This window comes from Schistocerca americana, chromosome 3, assembly GCF_021461395.2.
Source record: "Schistocerca americana isolate TAMUIC-IGC-003095 chromosome 3, iqSchAmer2.1, whole genome shotgun sequence".
Classification (NCBI taxonomy): Eukaryota; Metazoa; Arthropoda; class Insecta; order Orthoptera; family Acrididae; genus Schistocerca; species Schistocerca americana.
In genome coordinates, this window is record NC_060121.1 from 939,930,396 (window position 1) to 939,951,854 (window position 21,459).

Sequence of the window (21,459 nt, forward strand, 5' to 3'; positions counted from 1 at the left end):
TCCCTCAAAGCTACCCATTCTTCTGCTATAGTATTTCTTTCCGCAATTCTTGTTAATTGTTCCCTTATGCTCTCCCTGAAACTCTGTACAACCTCTGGTTCTTTCAGTTTATCCAGATCCCATCTCCTTAAATTCCCACCTTTTTGCAGTTTCTTCAGTTTTAATCTGCAGTTCATAACCAATAGATTGTGGTCAGAGTCCACATCTGCCCCTGGAAATGTCTTACAATTTAAAACCTGTTTCCTAAATCTCTGTCTTACCATTATATAATCTACCTGAAACCTGTCAGTATCTCCAGGCTTCTTCCATGTATACAACCTCCTTTTATGATTCTTGAACCAAGTGTTAGCTATGATTAAGTTATGCTCTGTGCAAAATTCTACCAGGCGGTTTCCACTTTTATTTCTTCCCCCAATCCATTATTCACCTACTACGTTTCCTTCTCTCCCTTTTGTTACTACCGAATTCCAGTCACCCATGACTATTAAATTTTCGTCTCCCTTCACTATCTGAATAATTTCTTTTATTTCATCATACATATCTTCAATTTCTTCGTCATCCGCAGAGCTAGTTGGCATATAGACTTGTACTACTGTGGTAGGCATGGGCTTCGTGTCTATCTTGGCCACAATAATGGGTTCACTATGTTGTTTGTAGTAGCTTACCCGAACTATTTTTTTATTCATTATTAAACCTACTCCTGCATTACCCCTATTTGATTTTGTATTTATAACCCTGTATTCACCTGACCAAAAGTCTTGTTCCTCCTGCCACCGAACTTCGCTAATTCCCACTATATCTAACTTTAACCTATCCATTTCCCATTTTAAATTTTCTAATCTACCTGCCCGATTAAGGGATCTGACATTCCATGCTCCGATTCGTAGAACGCCAGTTTTCTTTCTCCTGATAACGACGTCCTCCTGAGTAGTCCCCGCCCGGAGATCCGAATGGGGGACTATTTTACCTCCGGAATATTTTACCCAAGAGGACGCCATCATCATTTATCCATACAGGAAAGCTGCATGCCCTCGGGAAAAATTACGGTTCGCAGTACCAGCACAGCAAGGACGTTTTGGTTACTGTTACAAAAGGCCAGATCAGTCAGTCATCCAGACTGTTGCCCCTGCAACTACTGAAAAGGCTGCTGCCCCTCTTCAGGAACCATACGTTTGTCTGGTATCTCATGATTTTTGTCGGCTCAGTGTATAATGGCCAGCAGTCTACCTGCAAGTACTAACTCTGTGATAATAGAGGCTTTCGTTCAGAAGAACACTCAACGCTTTGGACTTCCCAATGATCAGGAAAGCCTCAAGGTAGTTAGTACAGGTAACTGCTCGGCAGAGACAATCAGTTTACAGGGCAACATTCCGATCTTAGAGTGCAGGGGAGCCCAACCGGAGAGAGACCATTGCCGATGGCGCACATACTGACATACCGGAGGCGGTGCAGTCGCTGCACGTGCCATGCCTCCCCACCTCCCCTCCACGTGCCACTAGTCTGGCGGTTATCGCTGCTGGCAACTGAGGAGATCGCTAGTTCGATTCTCAGCGCCTGCTTCAGATTTTTATAACACACTTCTCGAAGCCTAATAGGAATGCAAAAATGTTGATCCTGTAGCGTACAATACATACAATCAAACAAAACACACCATCTGGAATTTGTATGGGACTGACATGGAAAGGGAAACTCGCAACAAAATAAAGAATAAAAACTGCTAACTGTTTCAAACTCCCGATAGAAAAGAAACATCAAAAGGACTTTCCGAGTTTTCAACTGGAAAAGAATTCAACTTCACGCAAGATACCGTTTTTTAGTTTTGTTTTCAGCACTTTGCGTTATCTGCACTGGCTGTATATTGTTCTTCTGCCTCACATGAAGCTATTAGTTGTATGTGATGGTAGCCTTAAATCTACTTTACAGTCTATAGCTTGTCATCTGACGCAGAAATAATCGGCTTCTTATTTCCGAATTTGCCAAGATAAACTGGAGAGGAGTTCCGCTTTGTGCAAGAGATCGATTTTAGTCTTTTTCTCACCCAGACATGTTTCAGCATTTTTTGTGGTACTTCAGTGGATTTTTTTGTTTGTTCTGTTTTTCCCACGAAGCTGTCAGTTGTGTGTGCTGGTAGCTTTAAATCTAGAGCCATAATAACACGTGAAACGGTGGCGGAAAATATGTGTTTCCCTAACAAATGATACAATATGCATGTTTGATGACAACAGCAAAAGAAATACGAGTGTTATCACGACATAAGCAAGAGAAAACACAGCACCATCAAAAGGAACGACAAGCTATAGACTGTATAGTAGATTTTAAGCTACCAGCGCACACAACTAATAGCTTAATGTGAGGACGAAAATAAAGAAGCCCACTGAATTTAGAACAAAAGAGAGCTGGAACACGCCTGTGTCAACAGAAAACTAAAAAATGGTGCCTCGAATAAGACGGCAATTGCTCTCCAGTTTATCTTAGCAAGAGCGGGATAAGAACTGCAACATGCACAAGGTGATTATTTAAGTTTTAAATCTGAGAACAAAGTTGTTTAGCTTTCTTGGGAAGTGTAGCGTACTCAACGAAGTCTAAATGACATGACTTTTGTCACTTGTAGAGCGTCAGACTTATTTATTAATAATTAATTAAATACCACGAATAAACCTGAGCGGTTATCTTTTTCCCCTTTATTGTTCGTTTCATCCCGCTCACCCCATATGGGGTAGGGGTGGGCTGTCAGCGATACAGTGTTTTGTTCTTCAGGCAAGAGCATTTTTAAAAATGCACTATGGAGACAAAAGTCATGGGATAGCGATGGGCGCACATAAGGATGACGGTAGCAATCCGTACACAAGGTATAGAAGACCAGTGCATTGGCGTGACTCTCACTAGAATAAAAAAAATGTCGTGTGATTAGGGCCTCCCGTCGGGTAGACCGTTCGCCTGGTGCAAGTCTTTCGATTTGACGTCACTTCGGCGATTTGCTCGTCGATGGGGATGAAATAATAATGACCAGGACAACACAACACCCAGTCCCTGAGCGGAGAATATCTCCGACCCAGCCGGGAATCGAACCCGGGTTCTTAGGATTGACATCATGTCGCGCTGATCACTTTATTTCTTTTTTGATCTCATTTTGTTCTATATTTTTCGTAGAAGCGTTCGGGGCTGATGTCCGATGACACCCGTTCATGTTCTTTGTTGATTCGGTCACTCAGTTTTTTATTACAGAGGGTAGCTAACCCTCTCGCCGAGCACCCTGAGCTACCGTGCCGGCAGTTTGTTGAATTCGTCCGATGACACCCGTTCAGGTTGTTCGTTGATCTGTTCACTCAGTTTTTTTACTACAGAGGGCCCACTCAGCTACCGGGACTGGACGGAACTCTCACTTGTAAACGATATGCTGACAAAAATACTTGTTCAATACCGGTGGTAGGCAGAAGACATCGTCCGAGATTGTCCTAAATGCTTCCCCCGAAAATTATTACGAGCAGTTAGTCCACGAACCCACACGAATTGTAAATGGTTGCGAAAACGCACTTGACCTCTTAGCCACAAACAATCCAGAGCTAATAGAGAGCATCATCACTGATACAGGGATTAGTGATCACTAGGTCGTTGTAGCTAGGCTCAATACCGTTTCTTCCAAATCCACCAGAAACAAACGCAAAATAATTTTATTTAAAAAAGTGGATAAAGTATCGCTAGAAGCCTGCCTAAGAGACAATCTCCATTCTACCGAACTGACTATGCAAATGTAGACGAGATGTGACTCAAATTCAAAGATATAGTAGCAACAGAAATTGAGAGCTTCATACCTTATAAATTGGTAAGAGATGGAACTGATCCCCCGTGGTACACAAAACAGATCCGAATGCTGTTGTAGAGGCAACGCAAAAAGCATGAGAAGTTCAGAAGAACGCGAAATCCCGAAGATTGGCTAAAATTTACAGACGCGCGAAATTTGGCACGGACTTCAATGCGAGATGCCTTTAATAGGTTCCACAACGAAACATTGTCTCGAAATTTGGTAGAAAATCCGGTCGTGCGTAAAGTACACAAGCGGCAAGACGCAGTCAATACCTTCGCTGCGCAGTGTCGATGGTACTGTTACCGAAGACTGTGCCGCTAAAGCGGAGTTATTGAACGCAGTTTTCCGAAATTCCTTCACCAGGCAAGACGAATGGAATATTCCAGAATTTGAAACACGAACAGCTGCTAGCATGAGTTTCTTAGAAGTAGATACCTTAGTGGTTGCGAAGCAACTCAAATCGCTTGATACGGGCAAGTCTTCAGGTCCAGATTGTATACCGATTAGGTTCCTTTCAGATTACGCTGATACAATAGCTCCCTACTTAGCAATCATATACAACCGCTCGCTCACCGATAGATCTGTACCTACAGATTGGAAAATTGCGCAGGTCGCACAAGTGTTTAAGAAGGGTAGTAGGAGTAATCCATCGAATTACAGACCTATATCATTGACGTCCGTTTGCAGTAGGGTTCTGGAGCATATGCTGTATTGAAACATTATGAATCACCTCGAAGGGAACGATCTGTTGATACGTAATCAGCATGGTTTCAGAAAACATCGTTGTTGTGCAACGCAGCTAGGCTCTTTATTCGCACGAAGTAACGGCCGCTATCGACAGGGGATCTCAAGTTGATTCCGTATTTACAGTCTGGAACCGTGCGACCGCTACGGTCGCAGGTTCGAATCCTGCCACGGGCATGGATGTGTGTGATGTCCTTAGGTTAGTTAGGTTTAAGTAGTTCTAAGTTCTAGGGGACTGATGACCTCATAAGTTAAGTCCCATAGTGCTCAGAGTCATTTGAACCATTTGATTCCGTATTTCTAGATTTCCGGAAAGCTTTTGACACCGTTCCTCACAAGCGACTTCTAATCAAGCTGCGGGCCTATGGAGTATCGTCTCAGTTGTGCGACTGGATTCGTAATTTCCTGTCAGGAAGGTCGCAGTTCGTAGTAATAGATGGCAAATCATCGAGTAAAACTGAAGTGATATCAGGTGTTCCACAGGGAAGCGTCCCGGGACCTCTGCTGTTCCTGATCTATATAAATGACCTGGGTGACAATCTGAGCAGTTCTCGTAGGTTGCTCGCAGATGATGCTGTAATTTACCGTCTAGTAAGGTCATCCGAAGACCAGTATCAGTTGCAAAGCGATTTAGAAAAGATTGCTGTATGGCGTGGCAGGTGGCAGTTGACGCTACATAACGAAAAGTGTGAGGTGATCCACATGAGTTCCAAAAGAAATCCGTTGGAATTCGATTACTCGATAAATGTTACAATTCTCAAGGCTGTCAATTCAACTAAGTACCTGGGTGTTAAAATTACGAACAACTCCAGTTGGAAAGACCACATAGATAATATTGCGGGGAAGGCGAGCCAAAGGTTGCGTTTCATTGGCAGGACACTTAGAAGATGCAAAAAGTCCACTAAAGAGACAACTTACACTACACTCGTTCGTCCTCTGTTCGAATATTGCTGCGCGGTGTGGGATCCTTACCACGTGGGATTGACGGAGGACATCGAAAGGGTGCAAAAAAGGGCAGCTCGTTTTCTATTGTCACGTAATAGGGGAGAGAGTGTGGCAGATATGATACGCGAGTTGGGATGGAAGTCATTACAGCAAAGACGTTTTTCGTCGCGGCGAGATCTATTTACGAAATTTCAGTCACCAACTTTCTCTTCCGAATGCGAAAATATTTTGTTGAGCCCAACCTACATAGGCAGGTATGATCATCAAAATAAAATAAGAGAAATCAGAGAACGAACAGAAAGGTTTAGGTGTTCGTTTTTCCCGCGCGCTGTTCGGGAGTGGAATGGTAGAGAGATAGTATGATTGTGGTTGGATGAACCCTCTGCCAAGCACTTAAATGTGATTTGCAGAGTAATCATGTAGATGTAGATGTAGATGTAGGTTATTCACGTGAAAACGTTTCCGACCTGATTATGGCCGTACGACGGAAATTAACAGACTTTGAACGCGGTGTGGTAATAGGAGTTAGACACATGAGAAATTCCATTTCGGAAATCGTTACGGAATTCAATATTTCGATATTCCCAAAGTCAAGAGTGTGCCGAGAATACCAAATTTCAAGCATTACCTCTTACCACGGACTACGCAGTGGCCGGCGGCCTTCCCTTAACGACCAACAAGCAGCGGCGTTTGCATAGAGTTGTCAGTGCTAACAGATGGCGTGAAGTAACCGAAGAAATCAACGTCCGTTAGGGCAGTGCGGCGAAATTTGTTGGCATTAATGGGCTACGGCAGCAGACCGACCGACGCGAGTACCGAGTACAGCGTCACCTGAAGCGCCTGTTCTGGACCCTAGACGACTGTAAAACCGTGGCCTGATCAGATGAGCTTCGATTTCAATTCGTAAGATCTGATGGTGGGGTTCGAGTGTGGCGCAGTTGCCACGGTGCCATTCATCCATGTTGTCGACAAGGCACTGTGCAAGCTGGCGGTCGCTCCATAATGGTATGGGCTGTGTTTTCACGGAATGGTCTGGGCCCTCTGGATTTTGGTTACTTGGAGACCACTTGCAGCCATTCATGGACGTCACGTTCCCAACAAAGAAGGAATTTTTGTGGATGACAATGAGCCATGTCATCGGACCACAATTGTTCGCGATTAGTTTGAAGAATATTCTGAACAGCACGAGTGAATGATTTGGCCGCCCAGACCACCCAACATGAATCGTTATGGGACATAATCGAGAGGTCAGTAAGTTCACAAAATCCCGCACCGGCAACACTTCCGCAATTATGACGGCTACAAAGGCAGTGTGGCTGCAGGGGACTTCCAACGAGTTGTTCAGTCCAGCCTGCGGGCTTTCAAAAATAAATAGTGTGGTGATATGCTGTGGCCCTCAACTACGTACCCACAGACTCAGAATTGAAATATTAAAAGTTTTGGCTGGTTTCGTTGTGTAGTTGCTGTGATACGTAGTTGCCGCATTACAGGCCAAATACTGCTGAGTCTACAGTATACAATATGAATATACACATGAATCGAATAGTCGAAGTCACTCGGTAATTGCGAACTTTATAAATGAAAGACTGCAATTAAATAAAATCTGCCGGTACTGTCTTAACGACTTTAAATGATGAGTACGCTAGTAGAAGTACTTTTGAGAATGCAGTATATTTCTGCAAAACACTTATTGGTGTCGATGGTCCAGCAATTAAATAAAATATTAGTTGAATAACAGGGAAACAATAGATTTCTACTTCGTGTAATTAGTTATGAACAACAACATAGACCGAGCGGGGTGGCGCAGTGGTAAGACACTGGACTCGCATTCGGGAGGACGACGGTTCAATCCCGCGTCCGGCCATCCTGATTTAGGTTTTCCGTGATTTCCCTAAATCACTCCAGGCAAATGCCGGGATGGTTCCTCTGAAAGGGCACGGCCGACTTCCTTCCCCATCCTTCCCTAATCCGATGAGACCGATGACCACGCTGTCTGGTCTTCTTCCCCAAAAACCAACCAACCAACCAACCAACAACAACATAGCTCGCGAGATATTCACTTCTATACGCATACTATGTCTTCACTGTAGCAACCACGGAAATCTCACAAGTTCACAAGTCGGCACTCCGAAGTATTTCTATCTCCCGCGATCACGCGCAAACCGCTCCACACTCAAGTCTTTCCCACGACCGTTCGTTTCGCCTTCACGTCCAGCACCCCCCGTGTCCTGTGCCTTACTATCCAGAACTACTTCGTGTCCTCTCCGGAAACGATGCTCTTCTTCAACCTCCATACATCTCTCTAAGTAACGAGCGCTGTGATTGGCTAGAGCGCTCCCTCCATGTCTCCAAGCCTACGTCCACTCATAAACATATTGAAACACATACGAACTACTGGATTTACATTTAAATAACTTGAAATTAAATAAATATTCCTACAGCTGGACCATAAACACGCTCTAACACACATTATTAAATACATAAACAAATTAAATAAATTAAATAAACGTATATCAAAGTAATAGCAACAAAAGGTAGGGCAGTAGCCTAATGTCTCTGTGCTTTCTAAAACACGGTAAATATTTAACCAATTTCTTCATGAATAGTATATATCGGATGTAAACGAAGACATAGATGAATAAATATATTTGTAAGCACGCTGTCAACGTTTTTTCGTGTAACTGTGGAGTGCTTATAGCTTGATGCGATCGATAGTAATCGGCCACTTTGACCTCCAATAACTCATGTACTATTCAAGTTACATGCCTGTAAATTATACCAATTTAGTTTTACACTAATAGCTTTCTAAAGACATGACGTTGGGCAAAATAGGATGAACCGTTTAGATTTTGGGAATTCGTTGCTGGGTGTAACTTGTATAATTTACCATCAGATAGTAAACTTTAAACTAATAAAGATGATGCAAATCTAATTACACCATCATAATCGTCTTGCAAATAGTGGTAATGTACATGTTTCTTTTTGAGGTATCATGATTCATCTGGTTACTATTAATTTCTATACGAACTGTGAAATGTCAGACATTATGGTTTCACAAAGTCATCCATCTTTGGCACTCCCGGCATGTCTCCTCCAGCGACACAGCGTCGCATGGAATTCCCAGCCACACGGCCTGTGGACCAAGCTCTGGGGCTGCCCCTCATGCTCAGCTAACGTTCGGCACCCTGTAGTTGCTGCCAGGCCGCGGCCCGCCGACAGGGCCCCACGTGGCCACGCGAACTCCGAACTTAGAATATTTTCAGGGCACCACAACTCGCCGTTACCTCAGAGGCCCACGTAGAGCTCGTGCACTAAACCGGACAGGAGGAGTTCCGACATGATATTAGGGGCTATCCCATGACTTTGTCACCTCAGCGCATAATGCCCAGCAGCGAGCAGCGTACCTGAAAACCATAAAGCACCAGGATCAGATTGCATAACAGCAGAATTAGTTAAAAATGGGGGACAGAAATTGGTGGAAGTAGCTCACAAAATGATAACTAAAGTATGGAATTCAGAGATGATACCTGAAGAGTGGCAGGAGTCGATTCTGATCCCAATTTTTAAGAAAGGTGACAAAATGGATTGTAGTAATTATAGAGGCATATCGCTATTACCAGTATGTTCCAAAATTTTCTCGAATATTCTGCTAAGCTGGCTTACACCATATGCAGATGAAACTGTGGGGGATTACCAAGCCGGCTTTCGGAGGAACAGATCAACTATACACCAAATATTCACCCTGCGTCAAATTTTGGAAAATAAATGGGAATACAATAAACCAGTTCATAATCTTTTCATTGATTTTACAAAAGCATATGATTCAGTATTGCAATCAAAATTGTACAGAATTCTTTTGGAACTTGGAATACCAAAGAAGTATGTTAGACTTATAGAAGTGAGTTTGAAAAACACTAAAGGTAGAGTACGCGTGGGGAAATTGGAGTCAGAAGAATTTGTAATAAAGAACGGACTTAAACAGGGAGATGCCCTGTTTCCGCTACTTTTTAATTTAGTCCTAGAATATATTGTACGAATGGCAGCAGATAATTCAGAGGGTGTGGAGTTAAATGGAAATATTAAGATATTAGGGTATGCAGATGATATAAACATCATTACCGATAGGAAAGAATCTGTAACAGCAAATGCGAATGCGTTAATCAAGGCTAGTGAAGATGTAGATCTAAGGATAAGTGAAGACAAAACTAAATACCTGGTTACTACTAGAATGCCAACAGCAGTAGATCAGGAAATGTTAAGAGTTGGAGACATGCAGTTTGAAAAAGTGAACACATTTAAGTATCTAGGCGTGGACATCACTTCGAGAAATGAGATTGAGTCCGAACTGAGGAAGAGATTACGGGCGGGAAATGCGTGCTACTTCTCACTGAATAGATTACTTTCATCACGGATATTGTCTAGAAATTTAAAGATTAGAATATACAAAACTATTATTCTACCAGTTATGCTGTATGGGTGAGAGACTTGGTCTCTCACTGTGCAAAATGAAAAGCCGTTTAGAGTATTTGAAAACAAAATTTTGAGGAACATTTTCGGAGCAAAAAGGGATGACATTAGCGGAGAGTGGCGAAAACTGCATAACGAAGAGGTTCACGAACTCTATTCAAGCCCTGACATAATCAGTATTATTAAGTCACGTAGGCTGCGATGGACGGGTCACGTAGCTCGAATGGATGAGGGCAGGGCAGCGCGCAGAGTACTGGTAGGGCACCTAGAGGGAAAACGTCCCGTGGGGAGACCGAGGCGTAGATGGGAGGACAATGTGAAGGCCGATTTGAGGAGCCTAGGTATTGAAGGAGAATGGAAGGAAATAGCCCAAGACACGGACAGATGGCGAAAATACGTTGCTGCGGTAATGGACTCTCGAGTCCGGTATGACCAGTGAGTAAGTAAGTAAGTTCAAAAATGTTTAAATGGTTCTGAGCACTATGGGACTTAACATCTATGGAACTTAGACCTATCTAAACCTAACTAACCTAAGGACATCACACACACGAGGCAGAGAAAATCCCTGACCCCGCCGGGAATCGAACCCGGGGACCCGGGCGCGGGAAGCGAGAACGCTACCGCACGACCACGAGCTGCGGGCAGTAAGTAAGTGTACCTGCAAGTACTAACTTCGTGATTATGGTTACATCTGTCCAGAAGAACACTCAATGTTTTGGATTTCTCAGTTATCAGGAAAGGCCCAAGGTAACTAGTACACATAATTGTTTGGCGGAGACGATAGGTTTACGTGGCACGTTGTGACCAGAGTGCAGGAGAATACTACTGATGGCACACTTGCCGACATTCGGAAACTGATGCTGTGGGTGCGCGTGGCGCCTGCATTATGGCGGTTATCCTTATCGCTGCTGGCAACTGACAAAGAGATCGCCAGTTCGATTCTCAGTGCCTGCTTCAGTTTTCTATAACACCCTTGGCGAAACCTAACAGGAATGCAAAAATGATGATCTTGGCGCATAGAGTACGTACATCCTTTTTCGAAGAACATCAGACAAAATAGACAATCTGGCATATGTAAGGACTAATATGAAAAGGAGAACTCATAACAAAATTGAGAATAAAAATTGCTAACCCTCTGAAAATTCCGATACAAAAGGAACATGGATTAATATGTGATATATCAAGGAGACACTTCAAGTTTTAAACTGGGGAAGAGTTCGGCTTCATGCAAGATACCGTTTTCTAGTTCTGTTTTCTCCCAGATGTGTTTCAGCACTTGGTGTGCTATCTACAGTGGGTTATTTGTTTATTTTCTTCAGCACTTGTTGTCCTGTCAACAGAGGGTTATTTGTTTATTTTCTTCCTCACATGAAGCTAATAGTTTTTTGTGCTGATAGGTTTAAATCTACAATACTATCTGTCTTTTGAATGCTGAAATTATTCTCGTATCCATGCTAGCTAAAATAAACTGGAATGGAATTTCCCCTTATACAAGACATCCTTTTTTAGTTTCTTTTTCTCACGCAGACATGTTTCAACATTTTTTGTGGTATCTTCAGTTGATTTGTTTGTTTATTTTCTTTCTTAGATGAAGCTATTACTAGAGTGAGCTGGTAGTTGCAAAGCCTTAAATTTACAGCCGCAACAGCACATGAAATGGCGGCAGAAACTATGAGCTTGCCTAACAAATCATATAAAATACATGTTTAGCGGCAACAGAAAGAAAGGAAAGAAAGGAAAAAAAGGGAAAGGCATGTTATCACGACACAAACAAGAAAAAACACCACAATATCCAAAATTATGACAAGCAGTAGACTGAGTAGTAGATTTTAGCTACCAGCATACATACCTTCTAGCTTCATATGAGAAAGAAAATAAACATACTCACTGAAGATACAAAATATACTGGAACATATCTGGGTGAAAAAAATTAAGAAATGATGTCTTTCATAAAACGGTAATTCCTCTCCAGCTTATCTTAGCAGGCACGGAAATAAGTAGAACTTCAACTTCCACAAGATGGTTAGTAAAGTTTTAAATTTCATAACAGAATTATTTAGTTTTCTTAGGAAGTATAGCGTACTCTATGAAGTCGAAGTCTTAATGATATGCCCTGTGTCATCTGTAAGGTGTCAGACTTATTGAAGCGAGACTTGTCCGACCAGGCAAAATTTTTCTAGGTTCTCAACAGACTAATGTCAGTGTTGATGGGCCCAGGTGTTCGTCCGCAGCTCGTGGTCTCACGATCGCGTTCTCGCTTCCCGAGCACGGGGTCCCGGGTTCGATTCCCGGCGGGGTTAGGGATTTTCCCCTGCCTCGAGATGACTGGGTGTTTGTGATGTCATCATTTCATCATCATTCTTGAAAGTGGCGAAATTGGACTGAGTAAAGGTTGGGAATTTGTACGGGCGCTGATAACCGCGCAGTTGAGCGCCCCACGAACCGAACATCATCATCATCGTCATCGGGCCCAGGCGTGGCATAAAACTTTGTGTTGTGCAGTCATCAAGGGATGTTTAGTGGAATGGTTCGCACGCTGACACTTGTTGATGGGCCACAACTGGCATCTGCACCAAACTGCGGAAAGGTTGCACTTCTGTGACGTTGAACGAGTCTCTTCAGTCGTCATTGGTCCCGTTCTTGCAGGATCTTTTCCTGTCTCAGAGATTTGGAGATTTGTTTTACCGGATTCCCGATATTCACGGTACACTCGTGAAATGGTCGTGCGGGAAAGTCTCCACTTGATCGGTAGCTCGGAGATGCTGTCTCCCATCGCTCGTGCGACGACTATAACACTACGTTCAAAATCACTTAAATCTTGATAACCTGCCATTGTAGCAGGAGTAACCCATTTAACCACTGCGCCAGACACTTGTCATCTCATAATGCATTGCCAACCGCAGCACCGTATTCAGCCTGTTTACGTACCTCTGTATTTTGAATACGCATACCTATACCAACTTCTTTGGCGCTACATTGAAAAATCTGTACGCTTATCTTTTCTTTTACCTTTAAATATTAATTCATCCTCCTCACGCCATGAGGGATGTAGGGTGGGCTGTCAGCGGTACAGCGTTCCGCTCTTCAGGAAATAGCATTTTTTAAAATAAAACAAGGATGAGATAAAGAACAATACAACCGATATACTATTTTAAAAATCAAAGATGGAGATCTAAAAAACTAAAATATTTGCATTTAAAAAGCACATTACGGTGTGATGAAACTGCTCTATAAAAAAAGAAAAAAAAAAAACACCTAAGCACCGCACTTTCGTTAAAAACCTGAAGCGTCTGGACTGGGAGATGAGTGTTTCAGGAGGAGAGAATACGCTCCATAGGGTTGAGGGTAGGGAACCTGTGGATATGAGGGTAACATGTTGAGGTGGATAGTGGGAGGACTCGTTGGGAAGGGGTTTCGTTTGTGGGTGGGGTAGTGGTAGCAATAAGGAAGGGATGGGGATGGATGGAGAGGGACAGGGAGAGAGTGAGACAGTTGGGAAAGAGTTAAAGTTAGTAGAAAGGATGAAAATCGAGGCGCATCTCATTGTCTGGAGAGCGAGTTGGTCGAAATTGCGTTGGAATAGGATAAATGGGTGTGGTTATTCCCATACGAAAGGCTTAAATATCTTCACAAAGGGACAGAATACGTGGGAGTGATTTAGTAAGAGCATGGACCGTGTTTCTGTGTGTTTGTACAACAGATACGTGTACCACGAAAGTACATAGCCGCAAAATTAGGTCGCGAAATATTTTGACGCACGAATAATACGTTTTTTGGTGAAATTACTGGTTTGCTCTTCAACTAACTTCACAATACTCTGAGGTGACGAAAGTCATGGGATACTGATATGCACATATACAGATGGTGGCAGTATGAACTACTCAAGGTTTAAAGGGCAGTGTACTGGCCGACCTGTCACTTGTACTCAGGTGCTTCATGCGAAAAGGTTTCCGAGGTGATTATGGTCTCATGTTGGGAAGCAACAGACTTTCAAGGCTGAACGGTAGTTGGAGCTGGACACTCCATTTCAGAAATCGTTAGGAAATTCACTATTCCGAGATCCACAGTGTCAATAGTATGACTAGAATATCAAATTTCAGGAATTATCTCTCGCAATGGGCAGCACTGTGGCCGACGGCCTTTACGTAACGACCGAGAGCATCGGCGTTTGCTTAGAGTTTCCTCCAGTGGTAACAGGCAAGCAACACTGCATGAAATAACCATATAAACCAAAGTCGGTCGTCCGACAGACGTATCCGATAGGACAGTGCGGCGAAATTTGGCGTTGATGGGCTGCGGCGGAAGATGAGCGACGCGAGTGGCTTTGCTCACAGCACGACATCGCCTGCAGCGCCTCTCCTGGGCTCGTCACCATATCGGTTGGACTCTAGACGGCTGTAGAACCGTGATGTGGTCAGTCCCGATTTCAGTCTGTAAGAGCTCATGGTAGGGTTAGAGCGTGATTCAGTACCCATTTTCAGCAAACAATGATGGAACTTTTATGGATGACAGAACGTCCTGTCACGGGACCACAGTTGGTCGCAACTGATTTGAAGAACATTCTGGACGGTTCGAGTGAATTACTTGGCCAACCAGATCGCCCGACATGAACCCCTTCGAACGTTTGTGGGACATAATCGAGAGGTCAGTCCATGTATAACACCACAACTCTGTGGATGATCATACATTTTTTACGTGTTTTACGAACATTGGCTTATTAGTTGAGCTGAATATTATTCTTGTAAATATGTTGTCAATTTATAAATTCTATTTGTTATTTAAGAAAGAGAGTACACATGGAGTGTTAACATTCTGTAAGAAGACACGCTGGCCTAGTTAGCGAAAAGCCATTGTCAAAGAGTATAATAAATTGTAAATGCATTATCTCTGGGCGCGTGTCCGGCCGGAGTGGCCGAGCGGTTATAGGCGCTTCAGTCTGGAGCCGCGCGACCGCTACGGTCGCAGGTTCGAATCCTGCCTCGGGCATGGATGTGTGTGATGTCCTTAGGTTAGTTCGGTTTAAGTAGTTCTAAGTTCTAGGGGACTCCTCAGATGTTAAGTCCCATAGTGCTCAGAGCCATCTCTGGGCGCGAGAGCGCGCCAAAAAAGTAGCAATTTGGAGTCGCACGGAGACGATTGTTGTCGTTGGTTGTGTGTATTTGCCAGTGTGGCTATGTAACAGTGCGGAGATAGAAAGTCTGTTTCCGAAGTTCGGAGCAGTGAAAACTGAAATGGTTGTTTTCGCGTATGTTTAATACGAGCAAGCGATGTGTACGGAATTTATTGGGCACAGTACAAATGCAGCCAGAGTAATTCACATAACATCAAGAGTACTACGCGGCCTTGTTATTGGCTATGGTATGGCAAGAAGATCAACCTGTGCCCTATTTAATGAAGCCGCTCGACAAACCAATGGCATCATAAAGTGAAGTAACATCTAGAATTTTTATAACTGTAGGCTGACCACCGTAGTTAGAATTTTATTTCTTAAATAACATTGTTATCGTTCATATTGTCACGTAAATAATTTCCCTAAGTCGTTATCCATGTAGTATCCATCCTATCCATTTGTAAGAACCGAGATAATCAGAAAATGAACTGTAAATAAAATGAACATTAATTTTTTAGATCATCAAAACAACTTTTGCAACATTATGTAATAATGAAATCTTTGGCTGTAGTATGAATAGTGTCAGAAATAGAATGATGCAAAAGCCAGTGTTAATACATTTGCTAAAAACAGAGTAACTTTCATAGTAAAAAATTGGTAGCAAAGCTTTACGTAACTTGGATACTGAATTTCACTGTCGAAGCGCAGTTTCTAATTTATAGCTTGTGGCATAATTTATAGCTTTTATTACAAAGAAATATCAGAGTACGTGCTAGGCGAATCACAGTCCTTACCAATCAGTAAATTCAAACAATCTTTCTGCTTGCTACAACAGTCAGTATTACAGTGAGTAATGTAACAAAAAGTTTCTATCCAAAGCCAGTAAACAATCTTACTTTAAATGATCTTTGAAAATTATATAATACGTTGTATGCGTTTGCTATTCGGTAATTTCCAAGAATGATTGCCTATCGAAGTCGCGGGGTCCAAACGATACATATCGAACGTGCGATAGTAAATCGACCTTGCAACTATTTTGGCGGGCGTTATGTGTATGTTTACGGTTGTCACTACAGCAATGACAAAAGAAGAGCGTCACAAAAATACTTGCGTTTGCAAAGGAGACGACTTACCTTACTCGTCGTCGGTGTTGTCGCCGTGTTAAAGTCCGTCACGGTGGTCTGGATGGATCATTTGGAAGAGTCGAACTACGTATTCTTCCTGATATTCGTTCGTTTTCCGCCCTGTCCGCAATGAAATTGTAACGGTATTTCAGCATCGAAACCGTTCTTACCAAGTTTTACACACTTCGCACCACCACAGTCCACACAGTCCCTTCTTCCCTCGTCGGCGCTTCCGGTGCCGCATGATCAATTTAGGATCGCACGTTCGATATGTATCGCTTGGACCCAGCGACTTCGATAGGCAATCATTCTTGGAAATTACCGCTATTTGATTATTATCTGACTACTGTGACATGTGTGCTGTGAAGTACTTGAAAGCGTGCGTTAGATACTGTTTCTACATCATGACACTAGCAACTGTTCTTACCTAAGATTGCTTACGTGTATAGAGTTCAGTTTCAATTTTATTATTCATGTCCCGGTGAGGAACTGAGGAACGTAGGTTATTTTCGTTAATGACGTATTTTGAAAACCTTTTTCCTAATTTTCCACTACTGTTCATGAAAAATGTATAAAGTCAAACGAAGTTTGTTTCTAATCGTCATTGCTAAAGCACTGAGTAGTGGTGATTCGGTTATACCTTCATCTACTTGCCGGTCGCTGTGGCCGAACGGTTCTAGGCGCTTCAGTCCGGAACCACGTTGCTGCTACGGTCGCAGGTTCGAATCCTACCTCGGACATGGATGTATGTCATGTCCTTAGGTTAGTTACGTTTAAGTAGTTCTAAGTCTAGGAGACTGATGACCTCGGATGTTAAGTTCCATAGTGCTTGGAGCCATTTGAACCATTTTTTTCATCTACTTCTCTCGATTTTCCATTATTCTTCGGAGTAGATGGCTTTCCTCCACAGATTAGGGACTTGGCAGGTACACGGTCATATAGAAAAACTTAATTAGCCGGTGAGGTAGGAGGGTTATGAGTACAGGAAGCCATGCATCATCTTCGCAGATGTGGGCAGCTGTAGAGGCAGAATGGTTCAGTATTTCCGACGACTTGCTGAGCCCTCGCCACCTCGAGTTGGCGAACTACGCCACGTAAGAGGAAGTCTGACATGATATGAGGATGTATCCCACGACTTTTGTCTCTTCAAAAAAGTGTTCAAATGTATGTGAAATATTATGGGACTTAACTGATAAGGTCATCAGTCCCTAAGCTTACACACTACTTAGCCTAAATTTTCCTAAGGACAAACACAGACTCATGCCCGAGGGAGCACTCGAACCTCCGCCGGTCTGTCTCTTCAGTGTAACATCATTTCGTTGCAGGTGGCAAGCCAAGGAATAATGAAACAGTGGTATTGCGCTATCTAATAATCCACGGAACAATATAAGACTCGCAAAAGACTTAGAAAGATTTTAGGTTTACCTTTTGTTACTTACAACGAGTTAGTACACTACTGGCCATTAAAATTGCTACACCAAGAACAAATGCAGATGATAAACGGCTATTCATTGGACAAATATATTATACTAGAACTGACATGCGATTACATTTTCACGCAAGTTGGGTGCATAGATCCTGAGAAATCAGTACCCAGGACAACCACCTCTGGCCGTAATAACGGCCTTGATACGCCTGGGCATTGAGTCAAACAGAGCTTGGATGGTGTGTACAGGTACAGCTGCCCATGCAGCTGCAACACGATACCACAGTTCACCAAGAGTAGTGACTGTCGTATTGTGACGAGCCAGTTGCTCGGCCACCATTGACCAGACGTTTTCAATTGGTGAGAGATCTGGAGAATGTGTTGGCCAGGGCAGCAGTCGAACATTTTCTGTATCCAGAAGGGTCCGTATAGGACCTGCAACATGCGGTCGTGCATTATCCTGCTGAAATGGAGGGTTTCGCAGGGATCGAATGAAGGGTAGAGGCACGGGTCGTAACACATCTGAAATGCAACGTCAACTGTTCAAAGTGCCGTCAGTGCGAACAAGAGGTAACCGAGACGTGTAACCAATGGCACCCCATACCATCACGCCGGGTGATACGCCAGTATGGCGATGACGAATACACGCTTCCAATGTGCGTTCACTGCGATGTCGCCAAACGCGGATGCGACCATCATAATGCTGTAAACAGAACCTGGATTCATCGGAAAAAATGACGTTTTGCCATTCGTGCATCCAGGTTCGTCGTTGAGTACACCATCGCAGGCGCTCCTGTCTGTGATGCAGCGTCGAGGGTAACCGCAACCATGGTCTCCGAGCTGATAGTCCATGCTGCTGCAAACGTCGTCGAACTGTTCGTGCAGATGGTTGTTATCTTGCAAACGTCCCTATCTGTTGACTCAGGCATCGAGACATGGCTGCACGATCCGTTACAGCCATGCGGATAAGATGGCTGTCATCTCGACTGCTAGTGATACGAGGCCGTTGGGATCCAGCACGGCGTTCCGTATTACCGTCCTGAACCCACCGATTCCATATCCTACTAGCGGTCATTGGATCTCGGCCAACGCGAGCAGCAATGTCGCGACACGATAAAACACAATCGCGATAGGCTACAATCCGTCCTTTCTCCAAGTCAGAAACGTGATGGCACGCATTTCTCGTCCTTACACGAGGCATCACAACAACGTTTCACCAGGCAATGCCGGTCAACTGCTGTTTGTGTATGAGAAATCGGTTGGAAACTTTCCTCATGTCAGCACGTTGTAGGTGTCGCCCCCGGCGCTAACCTTGTGTGAATGATCTGAAAAGCTAATGATTTGCATATCATAGCATCTTCTTCTGTCGGTTTAATTTGGCGTCTGTAGCACGTCATCTTCGTCGTGTAGAAATTTTAATGGCCAGTAGTGTGGCCGACCGCAATAAGAATACCCACCGATGAGGCGCAAATGTACTGTATCGCGTTTGGGCATAAAAATAATAATAGTTATTATCGTAATAGATGGGCCTGAGTTCTTAGAACCTGAGTTTGATCGTTGACTTACCTGAAGATGTCTCCATAACGATGCTTTAAGTCTCCGAGTCGATCCAACAGCACGGGCAGTTTGTAGAACAAGGTAGCGTTTCCGAGCAGCGGCAGTGTTGGAGGTCCTGGGATCGACGTCCGCGGTCGTGTCATCCACAGCCAGGCAGCGAGTACCAGCACTCCGGAACACAACGACGCCAAGGCCGCGCACACAGCCAAAAGCACAGGCATGTTTCACTGACTGGAGAGCCGCCCCTCTCCTCCGACCTTTATATATACGCCGCTCAAACCAGATATACTAGTTTGTCCAGAGCCTACCTGCTGGGAAACTACCTTAGGCTACGGCGGCACGCGCTCGTTTCGTCGTTCACGCAACACGTGCGACGCTGTCGGCAGTAGTCGCAAGGCCGCTTTTTCACGTAGTGCGAAGCCAAGGAAAATTCGATCAGTAGCGTGTCGGTGCGAGATGCACGCAGTTAGTATCAACTACGAGCGTAATTCCATTAAACATGACTGCCGTCCTCGCGTTAGGAGAAGTTGAGTACAATCGGGTATCTAAGGAGAAATGGTTCAAATGGCTCTGAGCACTATGGGACCTAACTTCTAAGGTCATCAGTCCCCTAGAACTTAGATCTAAATTAAACCCAACCAACCTAAGGACATCACACACATCCATACCCGAGGCAGGATTCGAACCTGCGACCGTAGCGGTCGCGCGGTTCCAGACTGTAGCGCCTAGAACCGCTCAGCCGGGCCGGCCGGCAGCTAAGGAGAAAGCTAGATAACAATGACAATTTTAATTGTTAAGACTTCAAATTTATTTCATGGAAAGACAAACAAGGCATGAAAAACATATGCGAACTATGAACACTTATTTTTGATGGTATCATTTATATTTAATATAACCTTCGAAAAAACACATATTGGAACTCCTAAAACAACCTTCTGCAGCCACATCTGCGCTTAGAACAATATTTTTGTCGGTAAGTTGACACATTTTGCATATTTTCGTTCAATAATGTCATATAATAATGTTCTGGGGTAACCCATCCTTAAGAAAGATGGTCTCCATTGCGCAAAAACGTGCTGTAAGAATAATATGTGGTGCTCACCAACGATCATCTTATAAACATCTGTCTAAGGAGTTGAGCATCTGACTACCGATTTACAATAAATTTATTCCCTCATGAATAAATTATGTACCTCAGTGAGATACAACACTGGAAGGCAAAACAACTTTCACTACTCCACATTAAGGTTGCTTTTAGAACAAAAATGGGTGCACAATGCTGGAGCAAAAATTATTGATCACTTACCCAGTGTTATAAAATTTATGGCAGAGAGCAAAGTAAAATTCGAGAGCAAAGTAAAAAACGAGCTCAGGGGCTGTAATATGTCAGAACGACTGAGAGTTATGGTTCCTACTAGTCATTAAAATTGCTATACCACGAAGATGACGTGCTACAGACGCGAAATTTAAACGACTGGAAGAAGATGCTGTGATATGCAAATGATTAGCTTCTCATAGCATTCACACAAGGTTGGCGCCCGTGGCGACACCTACAACGTGCTAACACGAGGAAAGTTTCCAACTGACTTCTCATACACAAACAGCAGTTGACCGGCGTTGCCTGTTGAAACGTTGTTGTGATGCCTCGTGTAAGGAGGAGAAATGCGTACCATCACGTTTCCGACTTTGATAAAGGTCGGATTGTAGCCTATCGCGATTGCGGTTTATCGTATCACGACACTGCTGTTCGCGTTCGTTGAGATCCAATTACTGCTAGCAGAATATGGAATCGGTGGGTACAGGAAGGTAACACGGAACGCCGTGCTGGATCCCAACGGCCTCGTATCACTAGCAGTCGAGATGACAGGCACCTTATCCGCATGGCTGTAACGGATCGTGCAGCCACGTCTCGATCCCTGAGTCAACAGATGGGGACGTTTGCAACAATCTGCACGAACAGTTCGACGACGTTTGCAGCAGAATGGACTATCAGCTCGGAGACCATGGCTGCGGTTACCCTTGACGCTGCATCACAGACAGGAGCGCCTGCGATGGTGTACTCAACGATGAACCTGGGTGCACGAATGGCAAAACGTCATTTTTTCGGATGAATCCAGCTTCTGTTTGCAGCAGCATGATGGTCGCATCCGTGTTTGGCGACATCGCAGTGAACTCACATTGGAAGCGTGTATTCGTCATCGCCATACTGGCGTATTACCCGGCGTGATGGTATGGGGTGCCATTGGTTACAAGTCTCGGTCACCTCTTGTTCGCATTGACG

General features: G+C 43.8%; 1 protein-coding gene across 1 annotated transcript in view; it reads right to left on the reverse strand.

Annotated features, from left to right (window-relative positions):
• LOC124606853 (cytochrome P450 4C1-like) overlaps nt 1-19,398 on the reverse strand; it is a 340,759-nt gene extending 321,361 nt beyond the window's left edge. Inside the window, exon 1 of the mRNA XM_047138932.1 lies at nt 19,188-19,398. Within this exon, the coding sequence (XP_046994888.1) occupies nt 19,188-19,321 (134 nt within the window). The 5' untranslated portion in view covers nt 19,322-19,398. The remainder of the gene's footprint in view (nt 1-19,187) is intronic.
• Between the last annotated feature and the right edge of the window lie 2,061 nt (nt 19,399-21,459).